We start from the raw sequence: 23,001 nt of genomic DNA, 5'->3' as shown, positions 1-23,001 counted from the left end.
CCGGAGTGACTGGGGAGACATGGCCCGGAGTGACTGGGGAGACGTGGCCCGGAGTGACTAGGGAGACATCGTCCGGGGTGACTGGGGAGACATCGTCCGGAGTGACTGGGGAGACATCGTCCGGAGTGACTGGGGAGACATCGCTCGGAGTGACTGGGGAGACATCGTCCGAAGTGACTGGGGAGACATCGTCCGAAGTGACTGGGGAGACATGGCCCGGAGTGACTGGGGAGACATCGTCCGGAGTGACTGGGGAGACGTGGCCCGGAGTGACTAGGGAGACATCGTCCGGGGTGACTGGGGAGACATCGTCCGGAGTGACTGGGGAGACATCGTCCGGAGTGACTGGGGAGACATGGCCCGGAGTGACTGGGGAGACATCGCCCGGAGTGACTGGGGAGACGTGGCCCGGAGTGACATGGCCCGGAGTGACTGGGGAGACATGGCCCAGAGTGACTGGGGAGACATGGCCCGGAGTGACTGGGGAGACATGGCCCAGAGTGACTGGGGAGACATGGCCCGGAGTGACTGGGGAGACATCGTCCGGAGTGACTGGGGAGACATCGTCCGGAGTGACTGGGGGGGACATGGCCCGGAGTGACTGGGGAGACATGACCCGGAGTGACTGGGGAGACATGACCCGGAGTGACTGGGGAGACATGACCCGGGGTGACTGGGGAGACATGACCCGGGGTGACTGGGGAGACATCGCTCGGAGTGACTGGGGAGACATGGCCCGGAGTGACTGGGGAGATGTGAACCTTTTTGCCATATTGCTAGTGTGATATGGAGGGAACCCGTATTAATAACAATAATTACACACATATTTCTGTTCCTTTCCTATAGTTGTATGTAATTAGCTGAACCCTAAGGGAGCCTCTTGTTTCCACCACTTTGCCATACAGGAAACATCAGCCTGTTCCTGGGTGAGTGTGGCACATAGCCCCAGAGTGGCACCAGGGGGGGGTGCTGAGCCTTGGGTACTCACCGCATGGCATCTCTGGTTTGGGTTTTGGTATATTTGGTGTCTGGCTGCCGAATCTTCTACTGAGAGAAACGTCAGAAGTAGCAGCTCCTGGAAACAATAAAGTTATACAGGGTCTGATACAGGGACAGATACAGGGAGGGATACAGGGAGGGATACAGGGTCTGATACAGGGACAGATACAGGGAGGGATACAGGGTCTGATATAGGGACTGATACAGGGTCTGATACAGGGACTGATACAGGGTCTGATACAGGGTCTGATACAGGGACAGATACAGGGAGGGATACAGGGAGGGATACAGGGTCTGATACAGGGACAGATACAGGGAGGGATACAGGGTCTGATACAGGGACTGATACAGGGTCTGATACAGGGACTGATACAGGGTCTGATACAGGGTCTGATACAGGGACAGATACAGGGAGGGATACAGGGAGGGATACAGGGTCTGATACAGGGACAGATACAGGGAGGGATACAGGGTCTGATACAGGGACAGATACAGGGAGGGATACAGGGTCTGATACAGGGACAGATACAGGGAGGGATACAGGGTCTGATACAGGGACTGATACAGGGTCTGATACAGGGACTGATACAGGGTCTGATACAGGGTCTGATACAGGGACAGATACAGGGAGGGATACAGGGAGGGATACAGGGTCTGATACAGGGACAGATACAGGGAGGGATACAGGGTCTGATACAGGGACTGATACAGGGTCTGATACAGGGACAGATACAGGGAGGGATACAGAGATAGAAACAGGGATCGATACAGGGTCTGATACAGGGAGGGATACAGAGATAGAAACAGGGATCGATACAGGGTCTGATACATGGACTGAGACAGGGTCTGATACAGGGACAGATAGAGGGTCAGATACAGGGACAGATACATGGACTGATACAGGGAGGGATACAGAGATAGAAACAGGGACGGATACAGGGTCTGATACAGGGTCTGATCCAGAGACAGATACAGGGTCTGATACAGGGACTGATACAGGGTCTGATACAGGGTCTGATACAGAGACAGATACAGGGACTGATACAGGGTCTGATCCAGAGACAGATACATGGACTGATACAGGGTCTGATACAGGGTCTGATACAGGGACAGATATAGGGTCAGATACATGGACTGATACAGGGACTGATACAGGGTCTGATCCAGGGACTGATACAGGGACTGATACAGGGACTGATACAGGGTCTGATACAGAGACAGATACAGGGACTGATACAGGGACTGATACAGGGACTGATACAGGGTCTGATCCAGAGACAGATACAGGGACTGATACAGGGACTGATACAGGGACTGATACAGGGTCTGATCCAGAGACAGATACACGGTCTGATACAGGGTCTGATCCAGAGACAGATACAGGGACTGATACAGGGACTGATACAGGGACTGATACAGGGTCTGATACAGGGACTGATACAGGGACTGATACAGGGTCTGATCCAGAGACAGATACACGGTCTGATACATGGACTGATACAGAGTCTGATACAGGGTCTGATACAGGGTCTGATACAGGGTCTGATACATGGACTGATACAGGGTCTGATACAGGGACTTATACAGGGTCTGATCCAGAGACAGATACATGGACTGATACAGAGTCTGATACAGGGTCTGATACAGGGACTGATACAGGGTCTGATACAGGGTCTGATACAGGGACTGATACAGGGACTGATACAGGGTCTGATACAGGGTCTGATACAGAGACAGATACATGGACTGATACAGAGTCTGATACAGGGTCTGATACAGGGTCTGATACAGGGACTGATACAGAGTCTGATACAGGGTCTGATACAGGGTCTGATACAGGGACTGATCCAGAGACAGATAGAGGGTGTTAGGAGTCATCACCTATGACTCCTGTCTTTCTTACCTGTCATGGGTTTATTGCAGCCTGTGTCTGTATCGACTCTCTGGTGGCCTCCAGTGGTGAGTCTGTGCCATTTCAGTCCAGTCCTCAATTATGCACAAGTGTGTGTTGATTAAACCCTGCTAGCTTGGAGTGCACAGCTGCGCTAATTACCAGAAGCCTTGATAAAGGATCTGGGCCTGTGTAGCCCTGCCAGTTATACTGTCTTGTTAGCCTCATGTTTCAGTCTGAACTCCAGTCTTGCTGTGTTCCTGCCGGTCACTCGTGATCCTTGGATCCTGTAATGCTGTGTTCAGTGGTGTTCCTGGTCCCTGGGGGTTATCCCTCGCCTGTCCAGCCAGTTTGGCGTGCCGTGTATCCAGAGTGTCATCCCTGCGATCCAGTGTACCCGTTCTGGGTTGTCCTGCCAGTCTATGCTGTTGTGTCCCTACTTCCCTGCTGTGTACATCTTACAGATAAGTTGGGGATTACCCACCAGATCATTGTTTGGCATTGTTACAGTTGCTTATTATACCTTAGTGTATTGTTACACCTGCACCCTGTATTGGCACTATAGGTACCGGTGCATTCATTTTTATAGTGTCTCATCTCCTGAGCATTGTTGCTCCCCTGGGGTTTCTGGGAGTTCCCCGCTTCTTGTGGGCAGTAGTTAGTTTGTCCCCTTGCTCTCTCCTAGCCTCGGTGGACGTGTTGTCTGTATATAAGACCTGCCTGAGTCTGTGCGGACCTAATTCACCCTTACAGCCGGGACGGGTACAGGCAAAGCCTAGCCCTGCACACATCCGTCGACTCCAGTGAGAGGCAACAGAGTTAGGGTTTGGTGGGGACACTCCCAGAACCCTTACAGAGGGTCAGATACAGGGTCTGATACAGGGACAGATATAGGGTCTGATACAGGGACAGATACACGGTCTGATACAGGGAGGGATACAGAGATAGAAACAGGGACGGATATAGGGTCTGTTATAGGGATCGATACAGGCTATGATACAGGGACCGATACAGGGAGGGATACAGGGACCGATACAGGGTATGGTACAGGGACCGATACAGGGTCTGATACAGGGAGGGATACAGGATATGGTACAGGGACCGATACAGGGTCTGATACAGGGAGGGATACAGGGACCGATACAGGGTCTGTTACAGGGAGGGATACAGGGACCGATACAGGGTATGATACAGGGTCCGATACAGGCTATGATGCAGGGACGGATGCAGGGACGGATACAGGGACAGATACAGGGACAGATACAGGGTCTGATACAGGGACAGATACAGCGAGGGATACAGGGACAGATACAGGGTCTGATACAGGGAGGGATACAGGGACAGATACAGGGAGGGATACAGAGATAGAAACAGGGACGGATATAGGGTCTGTTATAGGGATCGATACAGGCTATGATACAGGGACCGATACAGGCTATGATACAGGGTCTGATACAGGGACAGATACAGCGAGGGATACAGGGACAGATACAGGGAGGGATACAGGGAGGGATACAGGGACAGATACAGGGAGGGATGCAGAGATAGAAACAGGGACCGATACAGGGTCAGATGCAGGGATCGATATAGGGTATGGTACAGGGAGGGATACAGGGACCGATACAGGGTATGGTACAGGGAGGGATACAGGGACCGATACAGGGTATGATACAGGGAGGGATACAGGGACCGATACAGGGTATGATACAGGGATCAATACAGGGTATGATACAGGGATCAATACAGGGTCTGATACAGGGATCAATACAGGGACTGATACAGGGAGGGATACAGGGAGGGATACAGGGAGGGATACAGGGAGGGATACAGGGACTGATACAGGGAGGGATACAGAGTTAGAAACAGGGATAGATACAGGGTCTGATACAGGGATCAATGCAGGGAGGGATACAGGGACCGATACAGGGTCTGGTACAGGGATCGATACAGGGTCTGGTACAGGGATTGATACAGGGTCTGATACAGGGATCAATACAGGGTCTGATACAGGGATCGATACAGGGTCTGATACAGGGACCGATACAGGGCATGATACAGGGAGAGATACAGGGACCGATATAGGGAGGGATACAGAGTTAGAAACAGGGATGGATACAGGGATCAATGCAGGGAGGGATACAGGGACCGATACAGGGTCTGATACAGGGACAGCTAGATGGTCAGATACATGGACTGATACAAGGAGGGATACAGAGATAGAAACAGGGACGAATATAGGGTCTGATACAGGGAGGGATACAGGGACTGATACAGGGAGGGATACAGGGTCTGATACAGGGAGGGATACAGGGTCTGATACAGGGAGGGATACAGGGTCTGATACAGGGAGGGATACAGGGTCTGATACAGGGAGGGATACAGGGTCTGATACAGGGAGGGATACAGGGTCTGATACAGGCTATGATGCAGGGAGGGATACAGGGAGGGATACAGGGAGGGATACAGGGAGGGATACAGGGACTGATACAGGGAGGGATACAGGGACTGATACAGGGTCTGATACAGAGACAGATAGAGGGACTGATACAAGGACCGATACAGATACTGAAACAGGAATGGATACGTGGACAGATACAGGGACTGATACAGTGGGCAGTATTCATGAATCATGGCGAAAAAACCCTTGAAATGTATTCGCCATCTGCTCATTGAATAGGGTGATTCACCGTTTTAGTCAGAAATTCGCCAAACAGCACAAAATCGCCATAAAAACCTGGCGAATCAGCCTCATTGAATACCGCCCAGTGAGTGAAATTTAAGAGGATGAGAGTATCAGAAAGTGAGAGATCTGGTGAGAAAGCGGCAATCATTCACACTGCAAAATCAGGCTGGTATTGTAGTGTGAGATTTCTCACCAGATCTCTCAATTTCTGATACTCTCATCCTATTAAATTTCACCCAATGCGAGAAACAGGGACAGATACAGGGACTAATTTAGGGAATGATACAGGGACCATTACAGGGACATTACAGGAGCCAACAGTGTAAAACAGAAACTGATACCGGGACTGATACCGGGACTGATACCGAGTCTAATACAGGGACGGAGGGGGCGTAGCTCAGAGCTACATTGCTGTGTGAGAATAAAGCTGCCAAATATCTGTGGGCTATATGCAGAAGCAGCCAGTAACTGAGCACCTGTAACACCGTGCGGCGCTGCAGTGGGGCAGATGTAACATGAGCAGAGAGTTAGGTGTGGGCTACATGCAGAAGCAGCCAGTAACTGAGCACCTGTAACACCGTGCGACATACCTCCCAACTTTGGCAGGTCAGCAGGCGGGACGCTGCTGCTGCGCGCCGCAGACGTGCCAAAATTTTCGGGGGCGTGGCCTAATTTGGGTTCGTGGCCTATACTAGCGGCTCTCCCGCAAGGCCCCATTTTGCCGCTATGGGGGCATGACCCAGAGGCTCTGTGAGCCTCTAGCCATGCCCCCAGCCCCCTGGCTGCGGGAATAGACGCTATGCGCACAGCGTTTATTCCCCGCTGCTTAGCATCTGACGGGGGGACTCCCAACAGTCCCCCCACACCGCGGGACACTGCCGCCCGTGGGTGGGACAGCGGGACAGGCCCTGACAATCGGGACTGTCCCGATAAAATCGGGCATGTTGGGAGGTATGGTGCGGCGCTGCAGTGGGGCAGATGTAACATGAGCAGAAAGTTAGGTGTGGGCTACATGCAGAAGCAGCCAGTAACTGAGAACCTGTAACACCGTGCGGCGCTGCAGTGGGGCAGATGTAACATGAGCAGAGAGTTAGGTGTAGGAGGGGCGTGTCCTAGCTCAGACGTACATTGCAGTGTGAGACTACCACTTCCCAGCATGTGTGGGCTACATACAGAAGCAGCCAGTAACTGTGCACCTGGGTGACACCATGCTGCACTGCAGGGGGGCAGATGTAACATGTGCAGAGTTAGGTGTGGGAGGGGCATGTCCTAGCTCAGTGATACATTGCAGTGTCAGAATACCACTTTCCCCCAGTGTTGTTTTTCCATGGGCACTGAGCAGTTCCTTTTTTTTTTTTTTTTTATGTAGACCCTACAGAGTCCCGGATTATGGGGGGATAATAATGAATGAGAAGGGGGCAGCCACTGGCCGCGCCCCGCACGTATCCATGTACGCCATAGTAACACATGAGCAGATGTTGTGTACTCACTGGTCGTGTCAGAGGGGCTGATGGGGGATAATAATGAATGAGAAGGGGGCAGCCACTGGCCGCGCCCCGCACGTATCCATGTACGCCATAGTAACACATGAGCTGGCAGATGTTGTGTACTCACTGGTCGTGTCAGAGGGCTGATGGGGGATAATAATGAATGAGAAGGGGGCAGCCACTGGCCGCGCCCCGCACGTATCCATGTACGCCATAGTAACACATGAGCTGGCAGATGTTGTGTACTCATTGGTCGTGTCAGAGGGCTGATGGGGGATAATAATGAATGAGAAGGGGGCAGCCACTGGCCGCACCCCGCACTTATCCATGTACGCCATAGTAACACAGGAGCTGGCAGATGTTGTGTACTCACTAGTCGTGTCAGAGGGCTGATGGGGGATAATAATGAATGAGAAGGGGGCAGCCACTGGCCGCACCCCGCACGTATCCATGTACGCCATAGCAACACATGAGTTGGCAGATGTTGTGTACTCACTGGTCTTGTCAGAGGGGCTGATGGGGGATAATAATGAATGAGAAGGGGGCAGCCACTGGCCGCGCCCCGCACGTATCCATGTACGCCATAGTAACACATTAGCAGATGTTGTGTACTCACTGGTCGTGTCAGAGGGGCTGATGGGGGATAATAATGAATGGGAAGGGGGCAGCCACTGGCCGTGCCCCGCACGTATCCATGTACGCCATAGTAACACATGAGCTGGCAGATGTTGTGTACTCACTGGTCGTGTCAGAGGGGCTGATGGGGGATAATAATGAATGAGAAGGGGGCAGCCACTGGCCGCGCCCCGCACGTATCCATGTACGCCATAGTAACACATGAGCTGGCAGATGTTGTGTACTCACTGGTCGTGTCAGAGGGCTGATGGGGGATAATAATGAATGAGAAGGGGGCAGCCACTGGCCGCACCCCGCACGTATCCATGTACGCCATAGTAACACATGAGCTGGCAGATGGTGTGTACTCACTGGTCGTGTCAGAGGGCTGATGGGGGATAATAATGAATGAGAAGGGGGCAGCCACTGGCCGCACCCCGCACGTATCCATGTACGCCATAGTAACACATGAGCAGATGTTGTGTACTCACTGGTCGTGTCAGAGGGGCTGATGGGGGATAATAATGAATGAGAAGGGGGCAGCCACTGGCCGCGCCCCGCACGTATCCATGTACGCCATAGTAACACATGAGCTGGCAGATGTTGTGTACTCACTGGTCGTGTCAGAGGGCTGATGGGGGATAATAATGAATGAGAAGGGGGCAGCCACTGGCCGCGCCCCGCACGTATCCATGTACGCCATAGTAACACATGAGCTGGCAGATGTTGTGTACTCATTGGTCGTGTCAGAGGGCTGATGGGGGATAATAATGAATGAGAAGGGGGCAGCCACTGGCCGCACCCCGCACTTATCCATGTACGCCATAGTAACACAGGAGCTGGCAGATGTTGTGTACTCACTAGTCGTGTCAGAGGGCTGATGGGGGATAATAATGAATGAGAAGGGGGCAGCCACTGGCCGCGCCCCGCACGTATCCATGTACACCATAGTAACACATGAGCTGGCAGATGTTGTGTACTCACTGGTCGTGTCAGAGGGGCTGATGGGGGATAATAATGAATGAGAAGGGGGCAGCCACTGGCCGCGCCCCGCACGTATCCATGTACGCCATAGTAACACAGGAGCTGGCAGATGTTGTGTACTCACTGGTCGTGTCAGAGGGCTGATGGGGGATAATAATGAATGAGAAGGGGGCAGCCACTGGCCGCACCCCGCACGTATCCATGTACGCCATAGTAACACAAGAGCTGGCAGATGTTGTGTACTCACTGGTCGTGTCAGAGGGCTGATGGGGGATAATAATGAATGAGAAGGGGGCAGCCACTGGCCGCACCCCGCACGTATCCATGTACGCCATAGCAACACATGAGTTGGCAGATGTTGTGTACTCACTGGTCTTGTCAGAGGGGCTGATGGGGGATAATAATGAATGAGAAGGGGGCAGCCACTGGCCGCGCCCCGCACGTATCCATGTACGCCATAGTAACACATTAGCAGATGTTGTGTACTCACTGGTCGTGTCAGAGGGGCTGATGGGGGATAATAATGAATGGGAAGGGGGCAGCCACTGGCCGTGCCCCGCACGTATCCATGTACGCCATAGTAACACATGAGCTGGCAGATGTTGTGTACTCACTGGTCGTGTCAGAGGGCTGATGGGGGATAATAATGAATGAGAAGGGGGCAGCCACTGGCCGCACCCCGCACGTATCCATGTACGCCATAGTAACACATGAGCTGGCAGATGGTGTGTACTCACTGGTCGTGTCAGAGGGCTGATGGGGGATAATAATGAATGAGAAGGGGGCAGCCACTGGCCGCACCCCGCACGTATCCATGTACGCCATAGTAACACATGAGCAGATGTTGTGTACTCACTGGTCGTGTCAGAGGGGCTGATGGGGGATAATAATGAATGAGAAGGGGGCAGCCACTGGCCGCGCCCTGCACGTATCCATGTACACCATAGTAACACAAGAGCTGGCAGATGTTGTGTACTCATTGGTCGTGTCAGTGGGGCTGATGGGGGATAATAATGAATGAGAAGGGGGCAGCCACTGGCCGCGCCCCACACGTATCCATGTACGCCATAGTAACACAGGAGCTGGCAGATGTTGTGTACTCACTGGTCGTGTCAGAGGGGATGATGGGGGATAATAATGAATGAGAAGGGGGCAGCCACTGGCCGCGCCCTGCACGTATCCATGTACGCCATAGTAACACAGGAGCTGGCAGATGTTGTGTACTCACTGGTCGTGTCAGAGGGGATGATGGGGGATAATAATGAATGAGAAGGGGGCAGCCACTGGCCGCGCCCTGCACGTATCCATGTACACCATAGTAACACAAGAGCTGGCAGATGTTGTGTACTCATTGGTCGTGTCAGAGGGCTGATGGGGGATAATAATGAATGAGAAGGGGGCAGCCACTGGCCGCGCCCCGCACGTATCCATGTACGCCATAGTAACACATGAGCTGGCAGATGGTGTGTACTCACTGGTCGTGTCAGAGGGCTGATGGGGGATAATAATGAATGAGAAGGGGGCAGCCACTGGCCGCACCCCGCACGTATCCATGTACGCCATAGTAACACATGAGCAGATGTTGTGTACTCACTGGTCGTGTCAGAGGGGCTGATGGGGGATAATAATGAATGAGAAGGGGGCAGCCACTGGCCGCGCCCCGCATGTATCCATGTACGCCATAGTAACACAGGAGCTGGCAGATGTTGTGTACTCACTGGTCGTGTCAGAGGGGATGATGGGGGATAATAATGAATGAGAAGGGGGCAGCCACTGGCCGCGCCCTGCACGTATCCATGTACACCATAGTAACACAGGAGCTGGCAGATGTTGTGTACTCACTGGTCGTGTCAGAGGGGATGATGGGGGATAATAATGAATGAGAAGGGGGCAGCCACTGGCCGCGCCCCACACGTATCCATGTACGCCATAGTAACACAGGAGCTGGCAGATGTTGTGTACTCACTGGTCGTGTCAGAGGGGATGATGGGGGATAATAATGAATGAGAAGGGGGCAGCCACTGGCCGCGCCCCACACGTATCCATGTACGCCATAGTAACACAGGAGCTGGCAGATGTTGTGTACTCACTGGTCGTGTCAGAGGGGATGATGGGGGATAATAATGAATGAGAAGGGGGCAGCCACTGGCCGCTCCCCACACGTATCCATGTACGCCATAGTAACACAGGAGCTGGCAGATGTTGTGTACTCACTGGTCGTGTCAGAGGGGATGATGGGGGATAATAATGAATGAGAAGGGGGCAGCCACTGGCCGCGCCCTGCACGTATCCATGTACACCATAGTAACACAAGAGCTGGCAGATGTTGTGTACTCATTGGTCGTGTCAGAGGGCTGATGGGGGATAATAATGAATGAGAAGGGGGCAGCCACTGGCCGCGCCCCGCATGTATCCATGTACGCCATAGTAACACAGGAGCTGGCAGATGTTGTGTACTCACTGGTCGTGTCAGAGGGCTGATGGGGGATAATAATGAATGAGAAGGGGGCAGCCACTGGCCGCGCCCCGCACGTATCCATGTACGCCATAGTAACACATGAGCTGGCAGATGTTGTGTACTCATTGGTCGTGTCAGAGGGGCTGATGGGGGATAATAATGAATGAGAAGGGGGCAGCCACTGGCCGCGCCCCGCACGTATCCATGTACGCCATAGTAACACAGGAGCTGGCAGATGTTGTGTACTCACTGGTCGTGTCAGAGGGGCTGATGGGGGATAATAATGAATGAGAAGGGGGCAGCCACTGGCCGCGCCCCGCACGTATCCATGTACACCATAGTAACACAAGAGCTGGCAGATGTTGTGTACTCATTGGTCGTGTCAGAGGGCTGATGGGGGATAATAATGAATGAGAAGGGGGCAGCCACTGGCCGCGCCCTGCACGTATCCATGTACGCCATAGTAACACAGGAGCTGGCAGATGTTGTGTACTCACTGATCGTGTCAGAGGGCTGATGGGGGATAATAATGAATGAGAAGGGGGCAGCCACTGGCCGCACCCCGCACGTATCCATGTACGCCATAGTAACACAGGAGTTGGCAGATGTTGTGTACTCACTGCGTGTCAGAGGGGCTGATGGGGGATAATAATGAATGAGAATGGGGCAGCCACGGTCCGCACCCCGCACGTATCCATGTACGCCATAGTAACACAGGAGCTGGCAGATGTTGTGTACTCACTGGTCGTGTCAGAGGGGCTGATGGGGGGATAATAATGAATGAGAATGGGGCAGCCACGGTCCGCACCCCGCACGTATCCATGTACGCCATAGTAACACAGGAGCTGGCAGATGTTGTGTACTCACTGGTCGTGTCAGAGGGGATGATGGGGGATAATAATGAATGAGAAGGGGGCAGCCACTGGCCACGCCCCGCACGTATCCATGTACGCCATAGTAACTCATGAGCAGATGTTGTGTACTCACTGGTCGTGTCAAAGGGGCTGATGGGGGATAATAATGAATGAGAAGGGGGCAGCCACTGGCCGCGCCCCGCAGGTATCCATGTACGCCATAGTAACACATGAGCAGATGTTGTGTACTCACTGGTTGTGTCAGAGGGGCTGATGGGGGATAATAATGAATGAGAAGGGGGCAGCCACTGGCCGCGCCCCCGCACGTATCCATGTACGCCATAGTAACACAGGAGCTGGCAGATGTTGTGTACTCACTGGTCGTGTCAGAGGGGCTGATGGGGGATAATAATGAATGAGAAGGGGGCAGCCACTGGCCGCGCCCCGCACGTATCCATGTACGCCATAGTAACACCGGAGCTGGCAGATGTTGTGTACTCACTGGTCATGTCAGAGGGCTGATGGGGGATAATAATGAATGAGAAGGGGGCAGCCACTGGCCGCGCCCCGCACGTATCCATGTACGCCATAGTAACACAGGAGCTGGCAGATGTTGTGTACTCACTGGTCGTGTCAGAGGGGCTGATGGGGGATAATAATGAATGAGAAGGGGGCAGCCACTGGCCGCGCCCCGCACGTATCCATGTACGCCATAGTAACACATGAGCTGGCAGATGTGTACTCACTGGTCGTGTCAGAGGGGCTGATGGGGGATAATAATGAATGAGAAGGGGGCAGCCACTGGCCGCGCCCCGCACGTATCCATGTACGCCATAGTAACACAGGAGCTGGCAGATGTTGTGTACTCACTGGTCGTGTCAGAGGGGATGATGGGGGATAATAATGAATGAGAAGGGGGCAGCCACTGGCCGCGCCCCGCACGTATCCATGTACGCCATAGTAACACATGAGCTGGCAGATGTTGTGTACTCATTGGTCGTGTCAGAGGGCTGATGGGGAATAATAATGAAAGAGAAGGGGGCAGCCACTGGCCGCGCCCCGCACGTATCCATGTACGCTATAGTAACACAGGAGCTGGCAGATGTTGTGTACTCACTGGTCGTGTCAGAGGGGCTGATGGGGGATAATAATGAATGAGAATGGGGCAGCCACTGGCCGCGCCCCGCACGTATCCATGTACGCCATAGTAACACATGAGCAGATGTTGTGTACTCACTGGTCGTGTCAGAGGGGCTGATGGGGGATAATAATGAATGAGAAGGGGGCAGCCACTGGCAGCGCCCCGCACGTATTCATGTACGCCATAGTAACACAGGAGCTGGCAGATGTTGTGTACTCACTGGTCGTGTCAGAGGGGCTGATGGGGGATAATAATGAATGAGAAGGGGGCAGCCACTGGCCGCGCCCCGCACGTATCCATGTACGCCATAGTAACACAAGAGCTGGCAGATGTTGTGTACTCACTGGTCGTGTCAGAGGGCTGATGGGGGATAATAATGAATGAGAAGGGGGCAGCCACTGGCCGCGCCCCGCACGTATCCATGTACGCCATAGTAACACATGAGCTGGCAGATGTTGTGTACTCACTGGTCGTGTCAGAGGGGCTGATGGGGGATAATAATGAATGAGTAGGGGGCAGCCTCTGGCCGCGCCCCGCACGTATCCATGTACACCATAGTAACACATGAGCTGGCAGATGTTGTGTACTCACTGGTCGTGTCAGAGGGGCTTATGGGGGGAAAATAATGAATGAGAAGGGGGCAGCCACTGGCCGCGCCCCGCACGTATCCATGTACGCCATAGTAACACAGGAGCTGGCAGATGTTGTGTACTCACTGGTCGTGTCAGAGGGCTGATGGGGGATAATAATGAATGAGAAGGGGGCAGCCACTGGCCGCGCCCCGCACCTATCCATGTACGCCATAGTAACACAGGAGCTGGCAGATGTTGTGTACTCACTGGTCGTGTCAGAGGGCTGATGGGGGATAATAATGAATGAGAAGGGGGCAGCCACTGGCCGCGCCCCGCACGTATCCATGTACGCCATAGTAACACAGGAGCTGGCAGATGTTGTGTACTCACTGGTCGTGTCAGAGGGGCTGATGGGGGATAATAATGAATGAGAAGGGGGCAGCACCCCGCACAAATCCATGTACGCCATAGTAACACAGGAGCTGGCAGATGTTGTGTACTCACTGGTCGTGTCAGAGGGGCTGATGGGGGAAAATAATGAATGAGAAGGGGGCAGCCACTGGCCGCACCCCGCACGTATCCATGTACGCCATAGTAACACATGAGCTGGCAGATGGTGTGTACTCACTGGTCGTGTCAGAGGGGATGATGAGGGATAATAATGAATGAGAAGGGGGCAGCCACTGGCCGCGCCCCGCACGTATCCATGTACGCCATAGTAACACCGGAGCTGGCAGATGTTGTGTACTCACTGGTCGTGTCAGAGGGGCTGATGGGGGATAATAATGAATGAGAAGGGGGCAGCCACTGGCCGCGCCCCGCAGGTATCCATGTACGCCATAGTAACACATGAGCAGATGTTGTGTACTCACTGGTCGTGTCAGAGGGGCTGATGGGGGATAATAATGAATGAGAAGGGGGCAGCCACTGGCCGCGCCCCGCACGTATCCATGTACGCCATAGTAACACAGGAGCTGGCAGATGTTGTGTACTCATTGGTCGTGTCAGAGGGCTGATGGGGGATAATAATGAATGAGAAGGGGGCAGCCACTGGCCGCGCCCTGCACGTATCCATGTACGCCATAGTAACACATGAGCTGGCAGATGTTGTGTACTCACTGGTCGTGTCAGAGGGCTGATGGGGGATAATAATGAATGAGAAGGGGGCAGCCACTGGCCGCGCCCCGCACGTATCCATGTACGCCATAGTAACACAGGAGCTGGCAGATGTTGTGTACTCACTGGTCGTGTCAGAGGGGCTGATGGGGGATAATAATGAATGAGAAGGGGGCAGCCACTGGCCGCGCCCCGCACGTATCCATGTACGCCATAGTAACACATGAGCTGGCAGATGTTGTGTACTCACTGGTCGTGTCAGAGGGGCTGATGGGGGATAATAATGAATGAGTAGGGGGCAGCCTCTGGCCGCGCCCCGCACGTATCCATGTACACCATAGTAACACATGAGCTGGCAGATGTTATGTACTCACTGGTCGTGTCAGAGGGGCTGATGGGGGGAAAATAATGAATGAGAAGGGGGCAGCCACTGGCCGCGCCCCGCACGTATCCATGTACGCCATAGTAACACAGGAGCTGGCAGATGTTGTGTACTCACTGGTCGTGTCAGAGGGCTGATGGGGGATAATAATGAATGAGAAGGGGGCAGCCACTGGCCGCGCCCCGCACCTATCCATGTACGCCATAGTAACACAGGAGCTGGCAGATGTTGTGTACTCACTGGTCGTGTCAGAGGGCTGATGGGGGATAATAATGAATGAGAAGGGGGCAGCCACTGGCCGCGCCCCGCACGTATCCATGTACGCCATAGTAACACAGGAGCTGGCAGATGTTGTGTACTCACTGGTCGTGTCAGAGGGGCTGATGGGGGATAATAATGAATGAGAAGGGGGCAGCACCCCGCACAAATCCATGTACGCCATAGTAACACAGGAGCTGGCAGATGTTGTGTACTCACTGGTCGTGTCAGAGGGGCTGATGGGGGAAAATAATGAATGAGAAGGGGGCAGCCACTGGCCGCACCCCGCACGTATCCATGTACGCCATAGTAACACATGAGCTGGCAGATGGTGTGTACTCACTGGTCGTGTCAGAGGGGATGATGAGGGATAATAATGAATGAGAAGGGGGCAGCCACTGGCCGCGCCCCGCACGTATCCATGTACGCCATAGTAACACCGGAGCTGGCAGATGTTGTGTACTCACTGGTCGTGTCAGAGGGGCTGATGGGGGATAATAATGAATGAGAAGGGGGCAGCCACTGGCCGCGCCCCGCACGTATCCATGTACGCCATAGTAACACAGGAGCTGGCAGATGTTGTGTACTCACTGGTCGTGTCAGAGGGGCTGATGGGGGATAATAATGAATGAGAAGGGGGCAGCCACTGGCCGCGCCCCGCAGGTATCCATGTACGCCATAGTAACACATGAGCAGATGTTGTGTACTCACTGGTCGTGTCAGAGGGGCTGATGGGGGATAATAATGAATGAGAAGGGGGCAGCCACTGGCCGCGCCCCGCACGTATCCATGTACGCCATAGTAACACAGGAGCTGGCAGATGTTGTGTACTCATTGGTCGTGTCAGAGGGCTGATGGGGGATAATAATGAATGAGAAGGGGGCAGCCACTGGCCGCGCCCTGCACGTATCCATGTACGCCATAGTAACACATGAGCTGGCAGATGTTGTGTACTCACTGGTCGTGTCAGAGGGCTGATGGGGGATAATAATGAATGAGAAGGGGGCAGCCACTGGCCGCGCCCCGCACGTATCCATGTACGCCATAGTAACACAGGAGCTGGCAGATGTTGTGTACTCACTGGTCGTGTCAGAGGGGCTGATGGGGGATAATAATGAATGAGAAGGGGGCAGCCACTGGCCGCGCCCCGCACGTATCCATGTACGCCATAGTAACACATGAGCTGGCAGATGTTGTGTACTCACTGGTCGTGTCAGAGGGGCTGATGGGGGATAATAATGAATGAGAAGGGGGCAGCCACTGGCCGCGCCCCGCAGGTATCCATGTACGCCATAGTAACACATGAGCAGATGTTGTGTACTCACTGGTCGTGTCAGAGGGGCTGATGGGGGATAATAATGAATGAGAAGGGGGCAGCCACTGGCCGCGCCCCGCACGTATCCATGTACGCCATAGTAACACAGGAGCTGGCAGATGTTGTGTACTCATTGGTCGTGTCAGAGGGCTGATGGGGGATAATAATGAATGAGAAGGGGGCAGCCACTGGCCGCGCCCCGCACGTATCCATGTACGCCATAGTAACACATGAGCTGGCAGATGTTGTGTACTCACTGGTCGTGTCAGAGGGCTGATGGGGGATAATAATGAATTAGAAGGGGGCAGCCACTGGCCGCGCCCCGCACGTATCCATGTACGCCATAGTAACACAGGAGCTGGCAGATGTTGTGTACTCACTGGTCGTGTCAGAGGGGCTGATGGGGGATAATAATGAATGAGAAGGGGGCAGCCACTGGCCGCGCCCCGCACGTATCCATGTACGCCATAGTAACACATGAGCTGGCAGATGTTGTGTACTCACTGGTCGTGTCAGAGGGCTGATGGGGGATAATAATGAATGAGAAGGGGGCAGCCACTGGCCGCACCCCGCACGTATCCATGTACGCCATAGTAACACAGGAGCTGGCAGATGTTGTGTACTCACTGGTCGTGTCAGAGGGGCTGATGGGGGATAATAATGAATGAGAAGGGGGCAGCCACTGGCCGCACCCCGCACGTATCCATGTACGCCATAGTAACACATGAGCTGGCAGATGGTGTGTACTCACTGGTCGTGTCAGAGGGGATGATGAGGGACAATAATGAATGAGAAGGGGGCAGCCACTGGCCGCGCCCCGCACGTATCCATGTACGCCATAGTAACACCGGAGCTGGCAGATGTTGTGTACTCACTGGTCGTGTCAGAGGAGCTGATGGGGGATAATAATGAATGAGAAGGGGGCAGCCACTGGCCGCGCCCCGCACGTATCCATGTACGCCATAGTAACACAGGAGCTGGCAGATGTGTACTCACTGGTCGTGTCAGAGGGGCTGATAGGGGAAAATAATGAAAGAGAAGGGGGCAGCCACTGGCCGCGCCCCGCACGTATCCATGTACGCTATAGTAACACAGGAGCTGGCAGATGTTGTGTACTCACTGGTCGTGTCAGAGGGGCTGATGGGGGATAATAATGAATGAGAAGGGGGCAGCCACTGGCCGCGCCCCGCACGTATCCATGTACGCCATAGTAACACATGAGCTGGCAGATGTTGTGTACTCACTGGTCGTGTCAGAGGGGCTGATGGGGGATAATAATGAATGAGAAGGGGGCAGCCACTGGCCGCGCCCCGCGCGTATCCATGTACGCCATAGTAACACATTAGCAGATGTTGTGTACTCACTGGTCGTGTCAGAGGGTCTGATGGGGGATAATAATGAATGAGAAGGGGGCAGCCAATGGCCGCACCCCGCACGTATCCATGTACGCCATAGTAACGCATGAGCTGGCAGATGTTGTGTACTCACTGGTCGTGTCAGAGGGGCTGATGGGGGATAATAATGAATGAGAAGGGGGCAGCCACTGGCCGCGCCCCGCACGTATCCATGTACGCCATAGTAACACATGAGCTGGCAGATGTTGTGTACTCACTGGTCGTGTCAGAGGGGCTGATGGGGGATAATAATGAATGAGAAGGGGGCAGCCACTGGCCGCGCCCCGCACGTATCCTTGTACGCCATAGTAACACAAGAGCTGGCAGATGTTGTGTACTCACTAGTCGTGTCAGAGGGGATGATGGGCCCAGTCCATGTTGTGTTCTCCTCAGGTGAGACATGACCTGTATATAAAGTATTATCATTAAGGAGAGTAATTACAGGAACCAGCACAAATACACTTAGCACGTGTCAGATGGTTGTGTCGGCATTCACATGTCAGCAGCACTTTCCCTTTCATGCTGACAAGAGGGCCAGACTAGATGGGCCCAGTGGTTGTTATTTGCTGTCAGATGCTATGTTCCTATGACATTGGAAATACCAACATGGTAGCAGTTTGACATTGATCCGATACGTGGTCCCGCGTGCATCACATCGGAGTCGTAGAACAGACCTCCAAGCAGTGTGGAATATACAGTGCCCTATATATAATGCCCGATATGGTACCTCATGCAGTGCCCTATATAATGCCCCATACAGTGCCTCATGCAGTGCCCTATATAATGCCCGATATGGTACCTCATTCAGTGCTCTATATATAATGCCCGATATGGTGCCTCATGCAGTGCCCTATATAATGTCCCATACAGTGCCTCACGCAGTGCTATATATAATGCCCAATATAGTACCTCATGCAGTGCCCTATATAATGCCCGATTTAGTACCTCATGCAGTGCCCAATATAATGCCCCAAACAGTGCCTCATGCAGTGCCCTATATAATGCCCGATATAGTACCTCATGCAGTGCCCTATATATTGCCTGATATAGTACCTCATGCAGTGCCCTATATAATGCCCCAAACAGTGCCTCATGCAGTGCCCTATATAATGCCCGATATAGTACCTCATGCAGTGCCCTATTAATGCCCGATATAGTACCTCATGCAGTGCCCTATATATCGGGCACTATATATGCATTGCATGAGGTAGTATATCGGGCATTATATAGGGCGCTGCATGAGGTACTATATCGGGCATTAATTGGGCACTGCATGAGGTACTATATCGGGCATTATGTAGGGCACTGCATGAGGTACTATATCAGGCATTATATAGGGCACTGCATGAGGTACTATATCGGGCATTAATACGGCACTGCATGAGGCACTGTTCGGGGCATTATATAGGGCACTGCACGAGGTACTATATCGGGCATTATATAGGGCACTGCATGAGGTACTATATTGAGCATTATATAGGGCACTGCATGAGGTAGTATAATGCCCAATATAGTTCCTCGTGCAGTGCCCTATATAATGCCTGATATAGTACCTCATGCAGTACCCTATATAATGCCCGATATAGTACCTCATGCAGTGCCCTATATAATGCCCGGTATAGTACCTCATGCAGTGCCCTATATAATGCCCGGTATAGTACCTCATGCAGTGCCCTATATAATGCCTGATATAGTACCTCATGCAGTGCCCTATATAATGCCCGATATAGTACCTCATGCAGTGCCCTATATAATGCCCGATATAGTACCTCATGCAGTGCCCTATATAATGCCTGATATAGTATCTTGTGCAGTGCCCTATATAATGCCTGATATAGTACCTCATGCAGTGCCCTACATAATGCCCGATATAGTACCTCATGCAGTGCCCTATATAATGCCCGATATAGTACCTCATGCAGTGCCCTATATAATGCCCGATATAGTACCTCATGCAGTGCCCTATATAATGCCTGATATAGTACCTCATGCAGTGCCCTATATAATGCCTGATATAGTACCTCATGCAGTGCCCTATATAATGCCCGATATAGTACCTCATGCAGTGCCCTATATAATGCCCCAAACAGTGCCTCATGCAGTGCCCTATATAATGTCCGATATAGTACCTCATGCAGTGCCCTATATAATGCCCCATACAGTGCCTTATACAGGGATTGGGATCATTTGGTCTACAGCATGATGGTCGACATGGGAAAAGGTCGATATGTTTCTAGGTCGAAAGGTCGTTAGTTCGACAGGTAATTAGTTTGACAATGTTTAGGTCGACATGCACAAGGTCGACATGGGGTTTTTCACTCTTTTTTACCTGAATGTCAACACAGTCGACATGGACACAGTTTAAAGTGCCTCGCATCGCTCGCTGCGCTCGGCACACTATTTTATTCTCCCACCGCGCCCGAGTGGATGCTAGGGCATGAAATAACCGCCTGTCGGCACATGTCGGCTGTCGACTTAGACCATGTCGAACTAATGACCTTTCAACCTAGAACCATGTCGACCTTTTCCCATGTCGTCCTAATGGTGTCGACCTAGTGACTTTCGACCAAATGACCGCATCCTGTGCCCTATATAATGCCCCATACAGTGCCTCATGTAGTGCCCTATTTAATGCCCCATACAGTGCCTCATGCAGTGCCCTATATATTGCCCTATACAGTGCCTCATGCAGTGCCCTATATATTGCCTCATACAGTCCCTCATACAGTGCCCTATATAATGCCCCATACTGTGCCCTATATAATGCCCCATACAGTGCCTCATGCAGTGCCCTATACAATGCCCGATATAGTACCTCATGCAGTGCCCTATATAATGCCTGATATAGTACCTCATGCAGTGCCCTATATAATGCCTCATGCAGTGCCCTATATATTGCCCCATACAGTCCCTCATACAGTGCCCCATACTGTGCCCTATATAATGCCCCATACAGTGCCTCATGCAGTGCCCTATATAATGCCCGATATAGTACCTCATGCAGTGCCCTATATAATGCCCGATATAGTACCTCATGCAGTGCCCTATATAATGCCTGATATAGTATTTTGTGCAGTGCCCTATATAATGCCTGATATAGTACCTCATGCAGTGCCCTATATAATGCCCCATACAGTGCCTCATGCAGTGCCCTATATATTGCCCCATACAGTGCCTCATGCAGTGCCCTATATATTGCCCCATACAGTCCCTCATACAGTGCCCTATATAATGCCCCATACTGTGCCCTATATAATGCCTCATGCAGTGCCCTATACAATGCCCCATACAGTACCTCATGCAGTGCCCTATATATTGCCCCATACAGTACCTCATGCAGTGCCCTATATATTGCCCCATACAGTGCCCTATATATTGCCCCATACAATGCCTCATACTGTGCCCTATATAATGCCCCATACAGTGCCTTATATAATGGCCATACAATGCCTCATGCAGTGCCCTATATAATCCCCCATAAAGTGCCTTATATAATGGCCATACAATGCCCCATGCAGTGCCCTTTATAATGCCCCATGCAGTGCCCTTTATAATGCCCCATACAGTGCCACATACATTGCCCTATATAATGCCCCATACAGTTCCTTATATAATACCCCATACAGTGCCTCATGCAGTGCCCTATATAATGCCCCATACAGTGCCTCATGCAGTGCCCTATATATTGCCCCATACAGTGCCTCATGCAGTGCCCTATATAATGCCCCATACTGTGCCCTATATAATGCCCCATACTGTGCCCTATATAATGCCCCATACTGTGCCCTATATAATGCCCCATACAGTGCCTCATGCAGTGTCCTATATATTGCCCCCATACAGTGCCTCATGCAGTGCCATATATATTGCCCCATACAGTGCCTCATGCAGTGCCCTATATATTGCCCCATACAGTACCTCATGCAGTGCCCTATATAATGTCCCATACTGTGCCCTATATAATGCCCTATATAATGCCCCATACTGTGCCCTATATAATGCCCCATACAGTGCCTCATACTGTTCCCTATATAATGCCCCATACAGTTCCTTATAAAATAATGCCCCATACAGTGCCTCATGCAGTGCCCTATATAATGCCCCATACAGTGCCCTATTTAATGCCTCATGTAGTCAGCACAGTGTCCCTATCAGGCAGCGTAGTCACGTACTGTCCCGGCGAAGCTGCAGCTCTGTTCCCGGAGTCCCTGCCAAGCCTAGTAAGTGCACCTCACACAGCGCGGTTGGAGAGGCGATCATGCAGGTGCCGGCGGAGAGGCGCTCCATATGCCTGAGATGCACAGTAATTCGTGCAGCAGGGCACTGCAACCCAGCCCGTGTCTGCTTCAGGGAGACGGGGTTAAGGGGTTCGGTAGCACGTGCGTCTCGTGCACAAAGGGGAGGTGCGGTGCACAAGTGCGTCTCATGCACAATAAAGGAGGCATTTGTCTGTGCTCCATGTTACATACTGGCAAATGCCTCCATCTCAAACCCCAACTATCCACGGCAGCCCGAAGCATGGTGAGCGCATTGAGCCCCGTGCGGGTACGCTTTACGCGTCCTCCCAACCTGTTCATACCCCACTATCCACGTCGGTGTTGAGTTCTTTTGTGTGGTCGACAGGGCGGGACTGGGACCAGGCATTGGCCCTGGCATTTTGAGCACACAGGCCCACCTGCAGGAGGCGCAACCCTTGCGTGGCGAAGCCCCGTAACTTCCGCCAGTGGGGACCCGCTCACCCTGTGTTGCCCACATTCCCCTATCATGCTTTACCTCGCAGCCTCCTGCTCTCATGCACCCTAACTCCCACCCAGTAGGAGGAGACACTGACTCAGGGGCACCGTCCTGTACT

The 23,001-nt window shown here is 52.8% G+C and overlaps 1 protein-coding gene across 2 annotated transcripts in view; it reads right to left on the bottom strand.

Moving 5' to 3' along the window:
• The window catches only part of LOC146053819 (uncharacterized), a 53,888-nt gene that overhangs the window by 15,825 nt on the left and 15,062 nt on the right, over nucleotides 1-23,001 (bottom strand). Inside the window, exons 2-3 of one of the 2 annotated variants that reach the window (XM_083168030.1) lie at nucleotides 18,492-18,554; nucleotides 989-1,075 (exon numbers count right to left, since the gene is read on the bottom strand). In XM_083168030.1, the coding sequence (XP_083024156.1) occupies nucleotides 989-1,075; nucleotides 18,492-18,554 (150 nt within the window). The remainder of the gene's footprint in view (nucleotides 1-988; nucleotides 1,076-18,491; nucleotides 18,555-23,001) is intronic. The other variant, XM_083168031.1, reaches the window with a different exon arrangement.

Source organism: Crinia signifera, unplaced genomic scaffold (assembly GCF_055691185.1).
Source record: "Crinia signifera unplaced genomic scaffold, ASM5569118v1 HAP2_SCAFFOLD_212, whole genome shotgun sequence".
In the NCBI taxonomy this organism is placed as follows: Eukaryota; Metazoa; Chordata; class Amphibia; order Anura; family Myobatrachidae; genus Crinia; species Crinia signifera.
Note: the sequence above shows the minus strand (reverse complement) of the source record. Positions and strands in the feature narration are given on the sequence as shown.